Genomic DNA, 23,182 nt, shown 5'->3' with positions numbered 1-23,182 from the left:
AGATAAAAGAGACAAGCAAGTCAGTCGTGGCGTTGACCCCCTCTAGAGGAGTCGACGGGAAAATTACACAGGGAGAAAGCCGTGCGGAGGTGTGGAAGGGAGGAGACCTCAGAGAGTTGGAGTAAGAGGCTGCAGCAGAAAAATAAGTCATTACAAAGACAAGAAGAAGAGAGGATAAAGGGAAAAGAGAAGAGAAACTAGAAAAACAAGGAGTTGGAACCCAGACAATTACGTTTTGGAATTTTTTTTTTCTGGACATCATCTCCTGGATTTTCACTTCCTTCAATATCCTGCGTTCACCTGTCACCTGTTGCAGATGGGAAAATAGCACCTGCTTGGCTTCTGTGTGTGTTACCAGCCGGACTACCTTCAATCTCACCACCACAGTTAAGAGGATGGGAGCTGTTCGCCTCTGTCTTGCGCTGGTTTTCCTGGCCTCTCCGGTGTGCGCGCAGTGGTGGAACTTTTTCTGGGCGAAGCCAAAAACCACCACTCTTCTTCCTCCCCTTTCCTCTCCGACCAGCTCCCACCAGAAGCCTTCCACCACCCAGGGGACTCCGTCGGAGTGGGGAGAGGGGAAAAAGGAGGACACGGTGACAGCGAACCATGTGGAGGACACCGGGACAGGGTGGACGACGCCGTCCTCTGCTCCACACACCTCAGGGGATTTAGCTTCCCGCAACAATAAGAAAACGTTGACATCGTCTTCTAGGGAGAACTCAGGTGGAGTCGCCAAAGGCAGGTCCGAGAATAAACCACTGAAACAATGGAAGAGTGGTGAGTGATTGTGAATGGCTTTTGTGCCCAGTGAAACGTTTCTGAACACTTCAGTCTCATAAACAAAAATTAAAGTCAGTAAGACATTGGCAAAGTCATCCCACTGATCAAATGACCCAATGATCTATTGGGGGGGGGGCTTCCTGCAGTTTTGGACGTCCATGCCTAAAAAACACGCTGGTGGTGTTTGTGAGAAATATGAGACAGGCCTTCGTGTTCTTTTTGGTCAACCGGGATTTTGGTCTTGGCACTCTCAAGTAGTGGCCACCATTGCCCAATCTTTTACCTGTAATTAAATCATAAACACTGACCATGAGGAAAGTGGGACATGCAGTGCTTTAAATTATGTTCTAGGCTCTTATGTGACCAGTCTTACTGAGTTCACTTTTGAAGCAGGTTTCTTCCTCCTGGAAAGGTTCATTGTTGCGCCATGTTTTCATCATCTGTGGATGGAGACAACATCCACAGACGGTGGCTCACTGGAGCCCCAAAGACTAAAAAATGGCTCTGTACACTGCAAAAACACAAAAAGATATATGAGCTTATTTTATGTAAAGATTTCCTTGATATTGATTTTTAAAGCACTGATTTTTAAAGTATAACCTGTCTATGGTTATAAGTGACATCGTCACTTATAAAAAAAGTCTTATAACAAGACTTTTTTCCCATAAGTGAAACAATCTGCCAGTGGAACTAGAACTTTTTCATCAATATTAAGCAGTTATTGATTTAAAACAAGCTCATATACCTTGCTAAAATTGACTTGTCAGCTAGTCTTGTTTTATTTCAAGTGTACTAAAATATTTACACTTGAAACTAGAACAAATATACTTGGTAAGGTTTTGTGTTTTTGCAGTGTAACCCCTTTCCAAACTGATGCATGTTAATGACGTAGTTTCTCATTTGCTCTTGAATTTCTTTACATCTAAGCTTGATGAGTTGCATTTTGAGATCTTCTGGCCTACATCAGGTTGTCTGATGAGGCATTTCATAATGCTATAAGGTTTGACAGTATTGTTTCAGTATTGTGTATTGGAAAAATTAAGTGAGTTGGACAACCTTTGATTTGGAAAATCAAGGTTTGTAATGATATTTAAACTTGCTTAGTGATCTGAAACATTTAATAGCAGAAATCAGTAAGGAGGAAAATCGTTGTTCACACCAGTGGATCAGGTGGGCTGATACAGCCATCATGTTCCACCATTATAACTTTAGCATAACATAGGAACAACTTGTTACAAGTATGTATTGTAGCAGTGTCATAGCCCACATATACGTGCATTTTCACTAAAACTCAGCTGGAAATGGGGCCCTCATTTGACTGACTTTTACGATTTCCTTGATTTTCCCTATTGGCCATGGCCAACAACTTCCAAGAAAGATTCTTCAGAAAATCTGGACCGTACATTTAAATAACTGTATATGTGTGGCCAGTTTAACATTCTTGATTTTGTCTGTCCGCCTAGGCTTTTTGTTTACAAGTTAGCTCACATTGAGCCAGATGTCCAGTAGCATCACACCCAGCAGTCTTTAATCTGTAGGTTGAGTGCGGATATTTTTTTTAGAGTGAAGGTTTTCCCAGTGGGTTTCGTGATCTGAGAGCATTTGAGGTATGTGACACACGTCGACCATTAAATGGTCTGAGCTAAATCTGCGGACTCAAAAAAAGAAATCTTGAGAGAGTGGGTCAGGCAGCTGGAAGCTTTTATGTGGCAGCCGGGGTCGAAGAGGGATTAAAAGGTTATAGATGGCCACACTGAGGGAGGGAGGGATTTTGGTTTTTACAAGACTCAACAAGCTGATGGAAGCTTCCATGTGGTCGACATGACCAGGACTAGCTACTGGAGGAGGAACAAGGGTAGAACATGACCCCAAATTTGTAATTAGACAAGTGACAGATCCGGTTGCTTGGTGTTTGGAAAGCATTGAATGAAACTGAATCAATGGTGAAAGGGATGTAGCATTGGGGATGGGTGAGTGTTAGATATTTACTGGCAACGGAAAAAGAATAATCGGAAATGGCTCAGACGTTTGTACACATGATGGAGCAATGCGTATGGCTGATGCTTTAGTCAAAAAAACGGTCTAAAAGTTGGTGGCAGAAGCTGTTCGTTTTGATAGATAGTCCTTTAAAAAAAAGTCTGGGAAAGTGTGGAGTTTTATTACTTTCCAACTCTGGAAAAGTGCAGAAATGAAGAAAACCCAGGATAAAATCGAGGATAGGTTTTCCAGACTCAAGGAAAATATCAAAAGCTACAAGGAAGGAATTTTATATAAACAAAAACTTTTATATTGATATTTACAGTTGAAACGACATGCTTAGATGCAGAACATAACAAGGCACGGTTTTGGAGTTTTACAGAGTTGGAAATGTTTAATTTTCTTTACAATAAGATTTTGAAGCTTTTCTTTCATTCGCTGAGGTTTACAGATCTCAAGTTCTGCCCCACTCTCCCAATGATCCACTGCAGCAACTCAATCAGGTTAAAGTCTAGATTTCACTCTGGATCGCCGATGGCCCTTGATTCTTGTTCTTCTAACCATTCTTTCATGGATTTGATGGGGTTTTTTTTGTTTTATTGTGGTGCTTCATCACTCACATTTAGTCAAGCGTTACCATTTGATTATATTCAAGTACATTATACTGAGGAGTTCCTGGTAAACTCGATGGCACTGCAAGCCATCATCCTTCTGACAGTCGCAGTCGCATGTCTGTGTCGACATGCTTGGCTGTTGCTGTTGCCTTTCCTTTTTGGCGTTGTGTTAACCAGAGTAGTAAACTACTAAAACTCCTAGTTTCAACCACTGGTTCTTGATTTACCAGAACCCAGAGGTGGGTAGAGTATCCAAACATTGGACTCAAGTAGGAGTAGCACTAATTCAACATATTTTTAATCAAGCAAAAGTAAAAAGTGTAGCATAGTATAAACACTCCTGAAAGTAATTTAAAAAAAAAAGTTACTCAAGTAAATGTAACTGAGTAAATGTGACCATAGTTACTACTGAACTCTGCCAGAATCTGATGATGGCACAGACTTAGGGAACTTGAGTTGTTTTGTAGACGTGATCTTTATTCTTGTGTTTTCATATTTTAGGATGCAAAATATGAAAACGCATTACTTACTACATTAATTTGTCGCTTTTATTTTTATTTTTTTCTTGTTAGCCATTCTAAATAATTCATAAGTAATATTACTGACACAGTTTATAAGAGAAAAGTAAAAAAAAATAACATATAGTTGGGTTTTAGGATGCATAAAGGTTTTTTTAAGAAGCCTGACTTGGAATGATGTTATGATTTGACATTTCGCACGAACCTGTAGGTTTGGGAAGTCACACAAGCAAAGACTGATGCTCTCTAACAGATTTCTGCAGCCAAGTCAAGTGTTGGATTAGTTTTTAACATTAATTTCAAATAATAACCTCACAGCCAGGAGCAAAATTGAACTATTCGCTGATCATGCTGGTCAAAAACCTCAGGTCTCCCGGAGTTCATCTGCTCCTTTTGGCCATTGCAGAAGCCCCAGGCCTGCACATCTGGACTGGAGGTGTGAGATCTAAGGAGAGTTTTAGTTTATGCATGTGGACTTTGTTTGCACCTCTTTCCACCTCTGTTGGCAGCAACAAACGTTTAAACATGTAGTTGTGCGAGTGATTAGCAGCAGTACGCCCACCCACACACACAAGCACACACAACCACAAACCTCTAATTACACTCATTTCCACTCGTTAGGACAGATGAATTAGAGACAAGCAAATGCTGGCCTGTCTAGTCTGGTCTGGTCTTTGTGTGTGTTCTAGAGTGTGAGTTTTCCATGTGTCAGGGTGTGTGTGTTTGTGCACATGACAGAAACATAGGATGAAGGGGCTAGCCTGTCCAGAATGCCGATCTTGTTGCTACGGGAGACAGGCTCCTTCGGAAGGGGTGCGGGCACACACGCACACACACACACACACACACACACACACACACTCACTCCAAGAATACTCTAATTACTACACACAGTGCGTTCTTTTCTGTTTGGAGGGATTATGTCGGTGTGAGGCAGGGCAGCGATGCGTGGTCATTAAAGCCGCGTCGGAGCGATTCGCACATACGTCTGCTCTTTTAGTCCCACGTTGTGGGATCAATTAGCAAGGCAGCAGACAGATCTGCACAGCTGTTAGAAATGTCATCAGCACAACATGAGGTATCAATGTCTGCATCCGAAGTAAAAACGTCAACGCCTCCTTTCCCTAACTGAGCAGTTGGCGTCGGATCAGCGGGTTTTCACCCAGAGTTGCTCTGTGTCGTTGACCTTTTCACCTTTGCGTTGTCTCCGTCAGAGAAAGCTTCAGGAAGTCATCTGGACCTGATGGATCTGATTGGCATCCCTCTGCCTCCCGCTGTCTCCTTCACCAATGGTTTCCAGGGGTTTCCAGCGTACAGCTTCGGAAGCGACGCCAACGTCGGCCGACTCACAAGGACATTTGTGCCCGGGCCTTTCTACAGGGACTTTGCCATTATTGTCACGGTACTGATTCGAAGCCGAGACACTTTCAAACTTCGTTCTGTTATTGGACGGAGTCACCAGAGTACTGATTTTAAACAATGTCCCTCCTTTATTAAATGCTTTTGAGCTTAAAAACGTAATGTATGTAAAACGTGTATGTCATTCAGCGTCTCTGATGTCCCCATTCTTTCCATCCCTTTCAGGTGCGTCCGACCGCCCAGAGAGGAGGCGTCCTGTTTGCCATCACAGACGCCCATCAGAAGGTAGTGGAGCTGGGTTTGGCCCTCACGCCGGTCCACGGAGGCCTCCAGCGAATCGTTCTGTACTACACTGACACGGAGCAGGCGTCCCACAGCCACAAAGCTGCTGCCTTCAGCGTCCCAGACATGACGGACCAGTGGACACGGTTCACGGTGGGCTGCTAAAGAAAATAGTCGTCTTAATTTTTTCTTTTTTAAATCTCTGTCAGTTGTTTATAGTTGCTCATGTTGTATGCATTTATTTATTTTTTTTTTACCATTTTCTTTCTTACATAAAATTACTTTTCTTTTAAGATAATAAAATCTAACTTACTTGAGTGAAGTTGCCCCCCGCCCCCCAACACCTCCTTTAAATCAGACAAAAATGGTGTCAAACAATTGAGCTACATTTGTGCTGGTTTGAGCAGCAATTTTTTTTGTTTGTGCTTCTTTGGCTTTGAAGATATTTATGAAAGTTTAAAGGTCAAAAGGTCGCCCAGTGACCTTTTGGCACTGACCGACTGACAAACACTGACACGGTGCAGACGTCCCATGGCCATTTTGATGTCACTTTTTATGACATCAGAATGACCTTTCAAATTCCATCCAGATCTTCAAAGCCAGAGCAGCACAAACAAAAACATTTTGCTGCACAAACGCGGTCGAGTTGATTGACACCAATTTTGTCTGACAAAAGTGATTAAAAAATAATTTTATAAAAATACATTTTTTTTAAAAATCAGACAAATTGACAACATTTAGTGTCAGAATGCTTTTATTAGATCACCCAACAAATTACAGTAGTTTATGCCCTCTTTGTTCAGCAAGTTCTGCTTTAGACCCTGAACTCGTCAGAACACAGTCCCCCCACTTGGAGGGAAAAACACTGGAAGGTTTGGATTGACCCGCTGTTGGTGTGAAACATCCCATTTCAAAATGTATCATTTTGAACCCAAACAAGCCAAACCACAATGGTGGAACTTGGCAAAGAAGCAAAAAGACTGGCCCTTTAAGAACTTCATGTTGTGAAGACACAAGCAACATTGCACTGTGACATCACAGTGCAAAACTGACACCACAGTGCGACACTGTGACATCAGAGTGTAACACAGTGACATCACAGTGGGACTGTGACATTACAGAGACACTGTGACATCACAGTGCCGCACTGTGATGTCACAGTGTCTTTGTGATGTCACAGAGACACTGTGACATCACAGTGGGACTGTGACATCATAAAGACACTGTGACATCACAGTGTCTCTGTGACATCACAAAGACATTGTGACATCACAGTGGGACTGTGACATCACAAAGACACTGTGACATCACAGTGTCTCTGTGACATCACAAAGACATTGTGACATCACAGTGTCTCTGTAATGTCACAGTCCCACTGTGATGTCACTGTGTTACACTCTGATGTCACTGTGTCACAATCTGACGTCACGGTACGTGACGTCAGATTGTTACACCGTGACGTCAGATTGTGGCACTGTGACATCACAGAGACTTCTGTAAAGTCTTGGTTTCCCTCAGAATGCTGTGCAGCATGGAACAAAAAGTGAAATATTATATACTCTTTAATACTCTTTAATACACAAAGCAGCATTTTTACATTTTTAAGCAATGGGAAATCCTTTTTTGTACTAACTAGTTAATTTCTTTCCTCCATGAAACGATCAGTGACCAGCACTGCAGTTCTTCTATGAAAAAGTTTTGAATAAACTTGAGTGAAACAAGTAACAGAGATAGAATTTTTTTCATTTTCTTCTGGTTTTGCTACACTGACACGGAGCAGGCGGCCCACAGCCACTTCTCTTACGATAATAAAATCTAGGGTTCGGATTACTAGATAATTGTTCTTAGGGGGGATTTAAACTCAAAATTAGCTTAATATTAGCTTTAAATGCAGATGACACTTTGTTATATTTGGATGTGGCACGCAACAAAGATAAAGATGTAGCCAGAAACCTTTAGCTGTTAAATTTTATGACACATAGAAAACAATAACACTGAATGTATGAGTGGATTAGAAAAAAAACCCCACAAACAATAAAATATATTTGTATTAAATACAAATATTTCTCTTCTGCAGTTGGTGGTGGAGCATAATGAGGTGCGTCTTTATATGGACTGCGGTGAGGCTGAGAGGACGACTTTCCGTCGCAGGCCAGAGAAACTCACCTTTTCACCAAACTCTGGCATTTTTGTCGCAAACGCCGGAAGCACAGGCCTCGATAAGTTTGAGGTGAGTAAAAGACATTATCCATACATCTGGTGTGTTTTTCTCTTTTCCTATATATATATCTGGTGAATGGTTACAAAGATGCTTTTTTTTCTAAATAAAGATAGACAAAAAGAAAGAACATGTCACCATTTGTGTGCAGATGGGCCTCTCATTACCATGCTGCAGAGCTGAGATGCATGACTTCATCTCTCTCCTCTGGAAATGTTCCAGCATTCAGTCCAATTAACCCATCTCTGTTCCGGCTTTAATCCATCCGCCATCCTGGATGCGGAGACGGAAAGCGATCACTTTAGAATCAGAATGCCTTTCGTTATCGTAGACATCAAGTGAAAGTCGTCTCAAGAGGCGCATCTGAATGTTTAGCGATATAGAAATTTCAGCTTGTTTCCTGCCTCCAGAGGAATAGCCGTTGAATTTGATCAGTTTAATGGTTTTCTAGTAATAGTTATCTAAATATCCATCCATCCCAGGTCTTATATAGACACAGATGTATGTAAGATCTATCCTGTATATTTCCAGCTGTCGCCGAAGTAGCAGCAGCTGCCATTGGAACTGGCACTTTCCGTGAAGTCAAAAATATTACAGGTCTTACACACCTTATTAAATAATAACATCATCATTTCTTTGAAAAAAAAATATTTACAAACAGTCAATAAGTTTTTCCAAAAACAGGGAACGGCATTCCCCAGATTCCCGTGCACCCAGTGGGACTGCCTCTGCTGCTGGTTCTGTCCTGCATGTTTCAGAAGATCAGAGACGGGGAGAGGGCAAGACGAGAGGAAATAACAGGCGGAGGACGGAAGAGTGGGGAGAGGCAGGAGAGGACAGCAAAGAAGCACGGGGGAGGAAACCAATAACAGACGAGGAAGTCCGAAATGTCAGCATGTCTTAGTTGTGGTCCAGTCAAGGGCTTGGATTATGCCAGTTAGGGCATATTAGTTTTCCCCTAAGTAGTTTTCCACAAAGGAAGAAACATATTTGATTTCATAACAAGTTTGTTTAGATTGTTATATGGCCAACAATGCGTGTGAATCCATTATTTAGAATAGGCGGGTTTTTAAAGCCGAAGCAGTGATATTACACCAACTTGGCTACCAATTGAACGTGATCCGTTCCTGTTGCCGTGGTGAGCCAGTGTAGTCATTATCACTTCATTTAGCATTTGTTCAAAGTGGCCTGACTTCCTCAATGGGTTATCTGAAGCATGAGAGGCAGAATGTGAGCCCGCTCAGCAGCAGTTTGTGAACTTGGCTCTATCTGGGTCACAGAGCGGGTTTGTTCTCGGTGCTGTGGACCGGCACAGTGTGGCATGGCGTTCTTTTTTCAGTCAGTGCGTTTATGGATTGGGGCACCGTAAATGTGACGATTAATGATGAACGGAACCAATGGCTTTTCTGCGTTTCTTCATGAAATGCACCACCACTTAAGCAATCTGCTGACCAAAACAAGAGAAAAGCATATTTATGCTCTTCATGACATTTTAACAAAAGGAATTTCTTACATTTTTGGAAATTTAAGAATATAAGACACTGACAGGCTTCATGGACATGTAAATATATATAACTTCTTGAATTATTTCATCTATACATGGCATTAAACCACATTGTACTCAGTTCTTTTTCTTTAGCTCTCTAGCAGTGGAAACAGACAAATGGAAATGTCAAAATGCAGTTTCTAAACAGTAGAAAATCAAATTATCCAACTTCGAAAACACTATCTGACAATATATGAAACTAGTATACCTTTTGCTATATATTCTTTTGCTTTTACTATGTTCATGAGGCAGAATTTAAAAGTTGAAACAATGGAAAACCAATTTTAGAGCAACTGTCTACAAATCTGACTGGCTGTGCATAAATCAAGTGTCAGCTGTGCAAAGTCACGTCTTCACAACAGGAAATGTTGTGTAACTGCTTTGCAATGTAATCACACTTTGAACACCTATTTAAAAAAAGTCAAAAACAGGTTAGCAAACCTTACTAAAAGTACATTTTACAAAAGCAAATGCTATTGTAAAATACAAATTCTTGGCATTTTGGAGTACAGCAAAGCAGTAGGACTGCCTCTGCTGCTGGCAGACCCAGGACTCCCACAGGCAGGACTGTTTACCCTCTGACCTGGAAGTGCTTTGGGGTTCTCCAGAATAAAGCGTCTCCAAAGAGCGGGAGATCTAAGTCTCTCTCCTGGTTCTGTTACCAAAGAATCCAATGTTTAACCGTTAATAAATAAAAAAACAGAAGTGCACAATTTTTCTGAAACAGAAGTCACTTATAAGAGCCCAACAAATAATAACTAATTACAGGTTTCCCTGTCAAATTCATGTTAGTGGAAGTAAATCATAATCCAAATGAGAAATTGAATCCAAATAATTTTCCCTCATTGGATAGGGATCATCGTAAGGAAGCGATGGCATTGCTTTTTTTAATTTTTTTTTTTTTTTTTTACGTAAGTCAGTGTCTACTGGTGTGACAACAGTAGCTTTGTCTTATTTTCCATGTATTTCCCTCTTCAGGGGTCTGTTCAGCAGCTGATCATAAGGGATGATCCCAGAGCAGCAGAGGAGCAGTGTGAGGAGGATGATCCGTATGTGAGTCACTCAAACACAGCAGATATACGGGTTAGAACCAGCGGACATTTAAGGCTGGAGCGCCCTCTTGTGGATCGACAATTTACCGGGAAGTTGTTGATATTATTTTTTTTTCTGCTCAAGAACTATTTATGTTATGGATTTTTGAAAAGTAAAAAAAAAAAAAAAGTCAGTAAGTGGAAAAAACTAAATGCAGGGCAAAATTACGAGCAAGGACGATTTCTTTATGTTTTGCACACAAATAAATCTGAGTCCTTTTAAGCTTTTACTTTGACAATGGAGACTGTTTTGATATTAAATTCTCATACTTTATTAGCTATTCTCAGTCAGAGTATTATTGTATGATTATGTACCTTGCCGAAACTGACCAATCACAACTATACAACTATTTGCCAACGTCTGTTAATTGCCAACACAACTGCTGCAAAATAGTGAAAATGATCTTACACAAAGGCTGAAAATTGTATCAGTGATTACAATTATCTGGAGATCTGTTGTTTGAATAACAATTGTTTAACTTTTGGCAATCTTTTATGCAAAATCTAAAAAATGAGGCAGATCTGAAGTCTTTTTGCATAGCCATAGTTTAATCGTTTCTTGACATGACATCTGTAAATAACCCCAAATTCAGTTCTTTATTTGTTGTATTCTCTTATTTCCTTTACTTCCTTTAATTTATATTGTTGACTTCTGGTTTTGGATTTGATGCGTTTATTTTGATAAGACAACTTCCCCTGTATATATTATAGAACGGCAGCTTAAGATTCGACAGTGTCGTTAAAATGCGTCTTGTTATTTGCAGCCCCCTTGACAGAGGCACGAGCTCTTACGGTGAAACTAAGGGTTTATTTCCAATAAACCTCACTGTTCGTCAGTAAAGCCTCAAACCTTCATTCTCAGGGGTATGCTGCAACATCTATGACAATCCTACCTTTTTCAACAAACGTTCAATTTCTAATGAGCGCAGGCCTCGGGGTATGCGAGCGGAGACGATCCTCTGGATGACAGAGAGACAGAGGTGGACTCCAGAAAAAGGGAAGATGGCGTCAAACGGCCAGTAGGTGGCTCTCTTCTCTCCATGCACTGTTTGTTCTTTACTACTCCCACAGGCAGGAAGTCAGTTTGACCCAAAACAAACACAGAGTCAACTATAAAGGGTGAATCTTCAAATGAAACTGTCTTTCTAAAGCAGAATAGTAGCTTCTACACATTAAGGAGATTTTAAACATTTGGAGTAGTTAATCTACACTTTAGATCTCCTAACTCCCAACAGATTCCTGATTTCTGAAGGGTTTTTTTTTGTTGTTGTTGTTTGTAAACAGATATAGGAAAGAATTTATGAACATTCACATAAGAAACCTGATAATATCTGACACTTTCTTGACTGAAATCATGTGTAATGTAGTTGGATTGTCACGTCTCTCATTACCATTATTAATTTTTTTTTTTGCTTCCTACAGGAAGAACCTATATGATCTTACCAACAACAATCCACTTTTAACAATCTTCTCTGTTAAAGGTCGTCTCTCTGAAGGGTGAGAGCAACTTCCCTGTCGAAGCTCCGCCCACTGTTTTACCAGAGGTGGAGCTTGATGAGTATTCTGGTCACATGACTCCAACAGCAGCCAATGAGGACCTGCTGATAACAGGTGAGAAAGAGACTTCTTAGTGTTGCCAGTGGAAATTATTTCTAACATGGGAGCTCACTTTCTTAATAGGGTGCCTCGTTAAAGAATTTATAGCGAAGATTTTCCACATTATGTCACATTACAAACGTTAGCGAATTTTATTGAGATTTGGTTGACAGCCCAAGATAACGTATAATTGTGAATTGGAAAGAAAATGACACTTGGTTTTTAAAGCGTTTCACAATAAAAATCTAAAGAATGTGAGTCGTAGATTTGGTTTTAGTTCATTTTACTTTAGTTGCAAATAGAAGTAATCTTTCTCGTTTGAAACCAATATTTTAAGATTTAAAGATCCCAAAAAGTACTGTTTAATTCAACATCTGTAAATGGAAGGAGTAAGGCACAATTGCAAACCTGCCGAGACGTAGTTGTCCGTCGTAACGGAGAGCATCAACAGTAGAAGCAGCCGAGAGCAACGTGGCCACTCTGGAGGAGACGCAGAGAACCACAGCTCAGGCAGGAGAGCTTTGTTAACACTGAATTATTCGTTATTCACTCCAGAAATCTGGGCTTTCGCAGAAGAAGGGCGAAAGAAACGAAAAATAGCTGAAGGACAGCCATAAATAAAATCCTAATTGCCATTTGGCGCCACGGCAAACATTCAAAGAAGGTGCATTACTCAGATGAGGAAATAGTTGTGGTTTTTGGACTACTTGCAAAACGTCGTGGCAGGAAACAAACACTGCACTGTACCCTGAACACACCATCCCCACAGTGAAACATGGAGGTGGAGACACTTTTAGCAGTAGCTGGTTGTATTTTATGGGGAGACGGGTAGATAGTAAACCTGCTAGGTGACTCAAAAGCATTGAAACCAGCACAAAGGTTCATTTTCTACGAGGGAGTCGAGCTAAAACATATTCAAGTGTTAGAATATTCCACAAAAGGTTAGGACCTAAATCTAATTTATGAAATCAGTTGTTTCAAGTCTATCTAGTCAATCCCCATCTAATTGGACTTGAGGGCAAATGTTGCAAACTCTAGATAGGCAAACCTGGTAGAGACATAATAACCCAAATGACTTGTATCTGTAACTGTTGCAAAAATGTTGGTCTTACAAGTTGTGGCAAAGTTTTTTTTTTTTAAAAAAAGCACTTTTCAGACTCTCTGGAACTTTTACGATGTGATCAAATGTGAAAACTTTTGCTCGGCATCGTTTATTTTACCCAAAAATACAAGTACTATAAAGAAAGACTTACAAGCTGTTCACTTCAGTCCTCATTTTATAATGTCTGAAAAATCAGCAGCTGGACTTTCGTTTATTGTTCATTTCTTTATTTGTTTGCTGATTTATTTATTATGTATGAATTATTATGTCAATGCACCTTATGTCCAGAGTCTCATCAAACAGAAGAGGCAGGAGAGCGACCTGGACATGTGAGTACACACATCGTCAGCATTTCACTATTAGAAAATACCCACTGAATTACTTTTTCATTTATTTTTTATTATTTATTCTGTCAGTGACCTGTTTGTCTCAGTCATGTGAAAACACATACAGACTGAATTAAAGTTTAGCAAATATAAACTTAGGCTCTAAAGACTTGAAATGTGCAGGTTCTCATCAGGCCTGGCTTGAAAGGGGAACCAGGAGATCGTGGACCACCGGGGCCACCGGGGCCTCCTGGCTCTCCAGGACCTCGCTACGTACACAAAGAGGGCCGTGGGAAACTTGGGCCACAAGGACCTCCTGGAGCCCCGGGAACACCAGGGGGCGATGGACAAAAGGTTTTGTTTGTTTCACTATCTGGCATTTCAGTTGCATAAGAAGATCTGCTGTTTTAAGTAAATACCTTCTCACACCATTTGATCAGCAGGTGTATCACATTGCCACAGAGCCTTTCCTGAAAGCAGCACAACTCTGAAATATTATATATTTCATGTATGCACAACATGACTTAATCTTGTGCTTTGTTATGCAGATGCTTTGTTTGCGCTGATGAAGAGTCATTCACTTTGTGCGACTGAACAGAGCAGAATTCGTATTGAAGTTTCATCCCTAAATTCTCAGTTGATCCTTAATTTAGAGTATTTAATGCAGCAGCAAACTAAGAATCCCAAACCCTTTGCCACAGTACATACAGAAAATACTGTAGTCTTGTGTGTTAAGTGTGTAAACTGGTTTCAGAACAGTTTGCAAGTCTCAAACAATTATTTGGCCATTTTTTCCCTAACCTTCTGAATCTTTCTCTCTCACCTTTTGCAGGGAGGCAAAGGTGAAAAAGGTGAAGTGGTGAGTATCTGAATACTTGGAATTCTGCTTTATTTGTGTTTGCATTGCTGTTGTTTATGACGTACGAGTAACGGAGATGCGATTCTCCCGTCAGGGTCAAAAAGGACAACAGGGATCTCCAGGTTTGAGCGGAGAGGCTGGAGCTAAAGGAGACAAGGTGCGTCTACAAATGATCCCAGGCTTGGTGCAACATTTGCATGTGTTTTCAATGTGAGACACAGAGTACTGTTTGCATATGTTCAAGACTGGCCCAATATGATCATTTAGTACTGTCCAGAGATCATATCATTGATGGTTTTAGAGTCCATTTGCCCCACACCAGTTTGTACCACCATTTTCCAGAGGTCGGTAGAGAGTACCCAAGAATTGTACTCAAGTAAGAGTAGCACTACTTCAACATGTTAGTACTCAAGCAAAAGTAAAAAGTAGCCATCCAAGAAATTACTCGGGTGAGAGTAAAAAAAAAGCATTTGGTAAAAAGTCTTCTCAAGTAGTGAATAACTGTTCAAATTATCAATCCTTTAATATTTAAAAATGACATCAGATGGCCAAAAATATAAAGTTAAGTGGAAATTTTGTTTTTTTTTTGAAGACGAAAATGTCAATACTTCATATAAGTAACGAAAAATGACAAAATTAAGCAAAAGAAAATTTTTCCAAATCAATTTCTTCCAATAAAAAAAACAAAAACTTATGAAACTTTAACAAAAACTACAGGTGTTTGTCTTTGTCTGGTGAATTTTTGGTGGAAGAATATTTGTTCTTCATTCAGTGGGTAATAAGTTACTTACTCAAGTAAGAGTAGCAATACTTTGTAATAAAATTACTCAATTATAAATAAAAAGTGCATAGTATAGCATAGTAAAAATACTCCTAAAAGGACATTTTTTTCAAAAAACATTTACTCAAGTAAATGTAATGGAGTAAATTTAGCAACTATAAGTGGACAAACTCAAAGGTTGTTTCTGTTCTGGCATTGATTACGTTTTAGTCTTAATTCTTAGCAAAGCATTTAATCTAAAAAGGTTCATGGCATTAACCAAAAAATGTTTAGTCTCTTAATTAAATTTTAAAAAGACAGGAAAAGTGAATGTTTGGATTATGTCTTCTCTGTTCACAGGGAGACCCAGGCGTTGGTTTGCCAGGCCCCCCTGGTCTTCCAGGACCCCCAGGACCTCCCAGATCCCGCAGTGTCCCAGTGAGCAGACGATGATAAAACTTTACGAACGTTTTGTAAAATTACCTTCATATTTTTAATTAAAACAAACATCATGTTTGTGTTTTAGTATGGACCAGATGCCCTTGGTTCTGGCTTTGAGGATCTGGACACCGATACTGTTTTCATCAGGGTAAGAGCCAAAAACGTTTAAACGTTTGCGATAATTTGAGATGATTTCATTTCTGTTTGATTTCCAGGGTCCAGCAGGTCCTCCGGGGCCTCCGGGACCACCTGGGCCTCCTGCACCCCAACTGTCATCAGAACTGACCCCTAGCCATCCTGGACCCCCGGGTTCACCTGGTGGTGATGGACTTCCAGGCGAACAGGGAATACCAGTAGGTTACCTGTCAACTTAAGGTGCATTTAGATACGAGTAGAAAAGCTTAAATTGTGTATATCTATACTGCTGTGTTCTGTCATCCATGTTTTATATCTATCAGGTCCCCAGACTGTAAATCTAAAAATGATTTGTTCGTTGTATTTCCAATCAAGATACAGGTTCTGCCACCACGGTGGCATTTGATTCTGTGTATAACTTCTATATCTACATTTGTCTCTGTCATCTATATGGGGTCCATGTTTTACTGTCACCCCATCCTGTTATAACTTCATTTTTCCTGTCCATCCATCTTCTACACTCGTGCCATTTCTCTGTCTCCTCTACTTTGTTGCAGATATTTGAGGATGACTCAAGTGGCTCTGGGCCTGTTGATTCAGCTTTGAGTCCAGAGCTGGCGTCAGTTCTCAATGCAAAACTTGCTACTGGTTCCGGTTCTGATTTCAGTTCCGCCTCCAGTGTTGGTTCGGGTTCTGGGCTTGAGTCTGCCTGGGGCTCGGGCGAGGTATACTGGCCTGGTTTCATCCAGGAATAAGGGAAGAATGAATGACAGAAGTGCAATCCAATGCATGAGTAGAGTGCCCAAACTCCGTAAAGACATAATGAAGGCGACACATTTGTCGGAGTGATAAAATTCCTGCTGAATGTCTGTGCTTGTTTTTCAACTTCAAACTCTTGGGGCTTGTATCATCATTTTTTAACAGCTCTTAGTTTTTGGGATTGCAGCGTTTGAGCTATGTTCAGTTTCCTTTCTGAAGTCGCGAATGGCAGCCAAATATGCAGTCAAAAATATCACAAGAACAATGGAGATTTGTGCAGGACACAAAACCTAAAGGTAAAGCAGTGATAGTAATGTTGCCGGTTTGAATGTGAGTTCATACAACAGAAATGAATGTAGTGGTTTGTCCAGTGAGGAAGTCAGGAAAAAGGCCAACACCTTGTAGAGAGTTAAACATGGTTGGTCCACCTTCGGTTTGTGTCAGACGAAAGAAGATCCCTTCAGACCTCAGCACAAATTGTTTCTAGGCACACCCCCAATGATTCCAATGGGGAGGAAATCTACTGATGAAAGAACATTGTACTATCTTGCATTCGGGTAGTTGGTGAACTCATTCTTTAGGTATGTAATCTTCCTGAACCTAGACTTGACTGACAGTGATGCGCAGGTCCGTTGTAACAGGGTCCGTCTTGACGTATCAGACCACACAATCTCTTTCTATTGCTCAAAAACCCGATTAATTCTCTTTTCCCCCACTGATCATTGGCTTTCTTACGTCTACAGAGAGGTTTAGTCCCCAGTCCTTTGCATTACCCACTGCATTATGCCTCAGAAAATATTCTTATTGAATATTTGAGTGATCGTCGGACACAAACATTTAAAAATTCTTCCATAAAAAAGGGGTCATAATTTTAGCCATTTCAGCAATCTCCAAGAAGAATCGTGATGTAGATTTTACATCAAAAACTTTCTTCATGTTGGACGTTCTGTGATTTAGTTTTGTTTCACAGTTTCAAGATTACCTTTGCGGTTCTAAAATATGATGATATTTGCCCTTTAAGGTCACTGCTTCAAATGTCAAGCGATAATGTCTTAACATTGTCGGCAGTCATTGTCTTTACTGCAATCCGTCTGTGCTGAATTCATGTTTAACTGCTGACTGAACATGGATCCATTCTGGCTTTTTGTCAGTGCAAAATGGGCACATCAGGCACCACAATCAACAGCCAATCAGGATTGGTCGTATGAGATAAAAGCTTCTGAGTAACGGAGGGGCTTACCCCAAGATGTGACATTCAAACAATTTCTATAAATAAGAACTGGCTGATTTCAGTCGCCAGATGGCTGCGTCTCCTGGTGGAGATGTGGGCCCACCCGGGTCTCCTGGACTCCAAAGGCTCAGTGGTTGTTTACCTGAAACAACTTTCAGGTAAACTTCGGTTTTATGTTAAAAATCAAACTGATTGCTGTGGTTAATTTTTTTTTATTTTGCACATTTGATCTCAACGTAAAACAGGAAGTACGAAAATGTTGTTTTTATCGTGCTGCGTCGTATTGAAGAACAAATAAGATCCATTATTCCTTTTTTGTTGATTAGCAATTGACAGAACAAATAGTGGCTGTGCTGAAGCTGGCACAGTTTGAACTCTGCCTAGATAAGTCTTATCAATGGCTGGTATAGATGAACTGCTGGCAGGGCAGATTAGCATCTGTATAATTTTCCTACACTGTCATGTTGCTTGAATAATGGAGGAATGTTGTTTAACATCAATATTGTTGTGAAATGAACAACTCGTTTCCTTATAACTACTTGGAGCAGCACATTCTACTCTAAAACCTTTGAAACTTTTGCCGTTAATGGCACCTTCAGGGATGCGCATGTCACCCTTTGCATGTACAAGTGGGCGGATTGCATTAAACAGTAGACAAACATGGCTGAATACTCTCATTATTTCATCTGCGAAGATGAATAGTGAGATGAAGAAATTATCCATGCCAGTGCAGTTGCTAACACCGCTACCTTCATGCTACATGTAGCTAAGTTACCAGTCTAGATTTGCATGTGGTTCAGTGTAACAATCCCACGGATGATTTCATGTCTTCATAAAACCGACTGTCATTATTCCCTTCCTCTATTCTCTGTGAAACTCGGTGTTGATCCCAGCTGGAAAGCCTGAGGGGTCAACAGAGAGCTTTGCCACGATGTTAGCATGCACTGTGGTACTTTTCACTTTCTCGTTGTTCCTTAGCAGCCATTTAATTTGTGGCTGGTTGTGTTTATCCATCCAGGGTCCCGCAGGGACAGATGGCTCCCCGGGCCCACCAGGGGGTGCTGGACCAAAGGTACGGTCATCTTTGTGAAATTGATAACAACACACGATAGATTTGACTGTTTTCTAGACAGTTTTGATTTGCTAATTTTTTGGGCCGTCAGTAAGCAAGGCAGATCGAAGAGATGTTGACCATCACCACAAAAGGAATGTCTGTTTGTTTGGTTTATTTTGTTCATGTTGTATTTTTATACCTTCAGGGCGACCAAGGGACACCTGGACCACCTGGACCAAAGGTAACGAATTGACTTCAAACAGTTATAGGATGTGCATAAACTGTGTTGATTTTCCCAAAATGACTACATTGTTGGGTGAGTAAAAAAGAGCTGTTCTGTTGAATGTGTCAGCCTTCTTGATCTGTGTGCCTTTGTGTCCTTAGGGTGAAAGTGGAGATGCGGGCCCACCAGGATCTCCTGGACTCCAAGGGCCCAATGGTCGATCAGGAAGAAAGGGACCTGCAGGTCCACCAGGACCCCCTGGCCCACCTGGCCCTCCAGGAACCAAAGTCCTTGTAGAGGTGATCGTAGTTTACGTCAAACACAGACCATATAAACAACTGCTAGCATAAGGAATGAAATGAGACATGGATGAACATAACGGGCACATTGGAAAAGAAGAGTGGGTTCTTCATTCACAACATTAGAGCATTTTACAAACAAGACTGTTTTCTTTGTTTCTTTTTCAAAGGATATGGAGGGATCGGGAAAGAGCGACTTGTTAATTAGGACAGGAGTAAGAGGACTGCAGGTCAGTGTAAATCATCTGTATGCTTGTGTGTGTTCTTAATATTATGTGGTAAATCTTTTCTTTTTTTTTTTCAAGGGCCCTCCTGGCGTACCAGGACCCCCCGGACCACCGGTAATCTCTTCATATGTACACCACCTTGACTTTCTCGCACTTTCAACATGTTGCCGACACAATTTTATAAACAACAAATATAGATTTCAGGGATCGATACAAACAGGCTCATATGAGTTGCACTATAATGTGCAACTCCTTGTTAGCCTGTAAGAGAAAATCTTGATAACACACAGTTTGTGGTTGTGGAAATGAGAAAATGTTGAAGCGGTGTGACTTTAGCTTTTGCATCATTAATGACACGGCGGCGAAGGACTGCCGGGATCAGTTCTCACCTGTTAAAGAACAGCCTGCCTTGTGAAAGCAGCCGGTTGCTTTTGCAAGGCATCCGACTGCGTTGACTTTCATTTAGGAACATCAGGGCAAAAATAAGAGTGAATACAAATGAGACAGGCCACGTCAAAACCTTGAACAAGTCTTCTCAGGGACGTTTTGAGTTATTCAAGGCTTTTCAATAATGTCAAATAAATGGATATCAAAACTCAAAAACACAATGAAGAAGATATGACCATTTGTTGGTTACTCATTAAACAAGATTCTGAGCGTTTCTCGCTAACCCTGCAACTTACCCTGGGAAGATGAAAAATATTCCTGCATACATAAATTTCCTCTGCTCATATAAGTAGTTCTGTGTTGTTTTCTTTTCTTTTTTACAGTAGTTGTCATCTTCAAAGCATCTTTCTTTTCCAATGCCCGTTACCATTGTGGGTTGAGTGATGTGTTTACTTCAAACTTGCAACTTATTGGCCAAAAAACCGAAACATTGCTATTATGTACAATCGTATGTTAGAGAAAATCTCAATAAAGTACAGTTTGTGGCTGGGGAAATGATTTGCTTCGTTAGTGACAGTGTTCTTGTGGTGCCTTCAGGGTGAGGACGGCGCTCCCGGTGTTCCTGGGCTTTCTGTCAAGGTGGGGCCATTCTAAACCTGAATGGATCACATTTCTTTTGTAAACAATTTGCTGTCTATCAGCGTCTCATCCATCCCTGTTCAATGGGTTTCAGAAATTACATTAAGTGAATTCCTTGCCATAATAATTGGTGTGCCAAACTGCTTCCAAGCTGAAGAAAATCCCTTTAAAGCCGCATCACTTCCACTTACCAACAAATGGCAGCTCATCAAACTAAACCGGAACATTGTCTACAAAAGATATGCGTATTATTTTTGCTGCATCAGGCAAATATGTAAATACATAACATTCACTTGATGTTGCATTCTATAACTTCTGTCATTTCAGGGGGAACCAGGGAAACGAGGACCAGACGGCCTTCAGGGCTTTGCAGGACTGCCAGGTCCTAGAGTAAGCATCAACAATAACACGGTGATGTAGGCGTGCACAGTATATCCGCATTAACATTGCGTTGGTATGACGAGTAAAGCTGGGCATAACGTTTGATATTTGTTTCCATGTTGTTGCCGTTTTTGGTATGTGTTTTGGGTTGGCATGTGAACATGATATTGATGCAACGCAGGATTCTGGGTCGTTCTACTGAAGCAGAGAAGCGATGTCTGCTGTCGAACTAGTGGAAAATATACATAAAATACTAGTTATCGGCCGTAAAAGCAATGTTTTAATATTGGACAGCCCTGTAAAAGACACGTAAAAGTAAATGTAAATGTAAATAAATGTCTTTTGTTGCTGGAGCAAAGTCTCACACTGAGAAAACTATTAAATGCCCTTAAAAAAATCAACTGAAACAATTTTTTATTTTTTTTACTTTTCTACTTAATGTTTTTGAGTTGATCATACTTTCTAGGAACTTATGTTTAGTTACCCTCAAACTTTTATTTGCTTCGGGCAGAAAAATGACGTGACTCATACTAGTCACCATGCGCAGGTAGCGCAATGGGAAGTGAGGTTAAAAATAAAAATGTTGAAACACTTTGTTAGATAACCACAGTAATAGGCAGCATCTTGGAGTCTTCAGGTCTCCATGACAACTATTAGACGTGATCTAACGAAGGCATCAGAATTGGGATCCGATGTTTCTGTGAAATGAGACCAATATTGAGTTTTTCAGTAACAGAGACTCCAGTTGGTTTTGGGCTGAAAAATATAAAGAATATGTGAAAATGACCTAAATATGGTGTGGGTCTGCTTCCCTTCCCAATGCTCTGAGGTCCTTGTTCAACTAATTGGTTTTATGAATGTTTTTTTTATAATGAACGTATGGTGGGAACTGAAAAATGAACTGAAAATGTTTCATCAGCCAGTTTTACAGAGGATATTCAAAACATATGGACTCATCAATGCAGAAGTAGTAGATTCAAAATCAAACTTCTCTGGAAACATGTTTATTATCATCATTAAAAATGATACTGGCACAAACAAAAAATGTTTTGCTGCACGAACCAGCACAAACGTAGCCAAGTTGACTGACACCAATTTTGCCTGATTTGAAGCGAGTTTGGGGGCTTGTTGACCTTTCATGACCTCTGGAAATATTTCTTAATATCTTTAAAATGACAGCCGCACAAACTAATACAAAGTTAGCACAAACATTTGAGACTAATCTCGTTAGATTTCAAGGAGGTGGGGGGGGCTGCCTCACTCAGGTGATCATTCCTTCTGTGTCCCAATCTTGTGAAACTTTACAGAATTAGAAAACCTGCCTTCCTGTCAGATTAAGGAAGTTTTACAAAGTGCTTGTTGACAGGAAGGGAATCCAAGAGGGGATTTTGTAAGAATTTCTTTGATTTTCTCTCTGAACAAACCCAAAGTGAAATATAGGTTCAAACTTTATGGTGTTTTACACGTCCTTACCAGGGGCTCCAGCTAATCTGTACCGATCTGTTAGTACAAAGTCTTGCGATTAGTTGGATTAGTTGGAATGTGGTTGCTGCCAAAACATTCTAGTTGATGTTAAGTAGAATAAAATACTTATTTCTTCTTTCAAACAGGGGTCCAAAGGAGAAAAAGGCAGCCCAGGATCAAAGGTAGGAAGATTGGATACAATTATAAATGCTTCATGCAGCACAAGTCAAATTCTTCAGTCTGATAAATATATAAAATGCTGTTGGAAATAAGCATTTTGCGTTCGCAGGGCGAGCCAGGTGCTGACGGGCTCAGTATCACAGGACCGCCCGGGCCTCCCGGACCTCCAGGACCTGTTGCAAACCTACAGGAAGTAGGCGATCACACAAACACACACCCAGTCTTCTGTTGTGATTTAAACTCGACGAACCCAAAGCGTGTGAGCACACAAGAAATCAGCCAACACAGAATAATCAGAGTTTACTTTTTTTATTCTTTTTTAGCGCTAGAAAAGAAAGAGACGCTTACCCTCACAGGCTAATTTGTTGTGAAGTGAATATAACCGAAATTATACAGCATCTGATCAAAAACGGACGATCCATTCCCCATATTTAAGACACGCCTATTGGTCGCCTGATGTGTTACGTCAGCTTAAGTTTCCATTTCTACAAAGGCCTTTGTGTGAAAGTGAAACATGCCAGGTGTGTAAAAGCTTATGAGTGCGTGTCCTTGATAAGCGTCTCAACAACTCCCCCTTCTGGTCTCAAAGAGACCACACAACCTGAGGAACACTGCCCCCATCCGGAAACATCCCCCGAGGCTCATTACTGATCTTGACTTTACTTTCAACGTCATGTTATTTCCATTCTTTGGGGGTAAAACATGATAGGGCACCCCACGCCTCCGAGGCGGTG

The 23,182-nt window shown here is 40.6% G+C and overlaps 1 protein-coding gene across 3 annotated transcripts in view; it reads left to right on the top strand.

Moving 5' to 3' along the window:
- Window positions 1-23,182, top strand: part of LOC102236417 (collagen alpha-1(XVIII) chain-like) — an 83,977-nt gene that overhangs the window by 40,230 nt on the left and 20,565 nt on the right. Inside the window, exons 1-23 of one of the 3 annotated variants that reach the window (XM_023335940.1) lie at window positions 158-777; window positions 5,104-5,291; window positions 5,474-5,683; window positions 7,608-7,760; window positions 10,273-10,347; window positions 11,315-11,404; window positions 11,867-11,996; window positions 13,372-13,412; window positions 13,593-13,763; window positions 14,242-14,268; window positions 14,363-14,425; window positions 15,389-15,466; window positions 15,555-15,617; window positions 15,685-15,822; window positions 18,613-18,666; window positions 18,854-18,889; window positions 19,033-19,170; window positions 19,341-19,400; window positions 19,476-19,511; window positions 20,382-20,423; window positions 20,751-20,813; window positions 22,415-22,450; window positions 22,558-22,641. In XM_023335940.1, the coding sequence (XP_023191708.1) occupies window positions 396-777; window positions 5,104-5,291; window positions 5,474-5,683; window positions 7,608-7,760; window positions 10,273-10,347; window positions 11,315-11,404; window positions 11,867-11,996; window positions 13,372-13,412; window positions 13,593-13,763; window positions 14,242-14,268; window positions 14,363-14,425; window positions 15,389-15,466; window positions 15,555-15,617; window positions 15,685-15,822; window positions 18,613-18,666; window positions 18,854-18,889; window positions 19,033-19,170; window positions 19,341-19,400; window positions 19,476-19,511; window positions 20,382-20,423; window positions 20,751-20,813; window positions 22,415-22,450; window positions 22,558-22,641 (2,358 nt within the window). In that variant the 5' untranslated portion in view covers window positions 158-395. Of the gene's footprint in view, window positions 1-157; window positions 778-5,103; window positions 5,292-5,473; window positions 5,684-7,607; window positions 7,761-10,272; window positions 10,348-11,314; window positions 11,405-11,866; window positions 11,997-13,371; window positions 13,413-13,592; window positions 13,764-14,241; window positions 14,269-14,362; window positions 14,426-15,388; window positions 15,467-15,554; window positions 15,618-15,684; window positions 15,823-18,612; window positions 18,667-18,853; window positions 18,890-19,032; window positions 19,171-19,340; window positions 19,401-19,475; window positions 19,512-20,381; window positions 20,424-20,750; window positions 20,814-22,414; window positions 22,451-22,557; window positions 22,642-23,182 lie in introns of those variants that run through there. The other 2 variants (XM_023335942.1, XM_023335941.1) reach the window with 2 other exon arrangements.

The sequence above is a fragment of the Xiphophorus maculatus genome, chromosome 6 (assembly GCF_002775205.1).
Source record: "Xiphophorus maculatus strain JP 163 A chromosome 6, X_maculatus-5.0-male, whole genome shotgun sequence".
Taxonomy (NCBI): Eukaryota; Metazoa; Chordata; class Actinopteri; order Cyprinodontiformes; family Poeciliidae; genus Xiphophorus; species Xiphophorus maculatus.
This window is presented reverse-complemented; position numbering and strand designations above follow the sequence as displayed.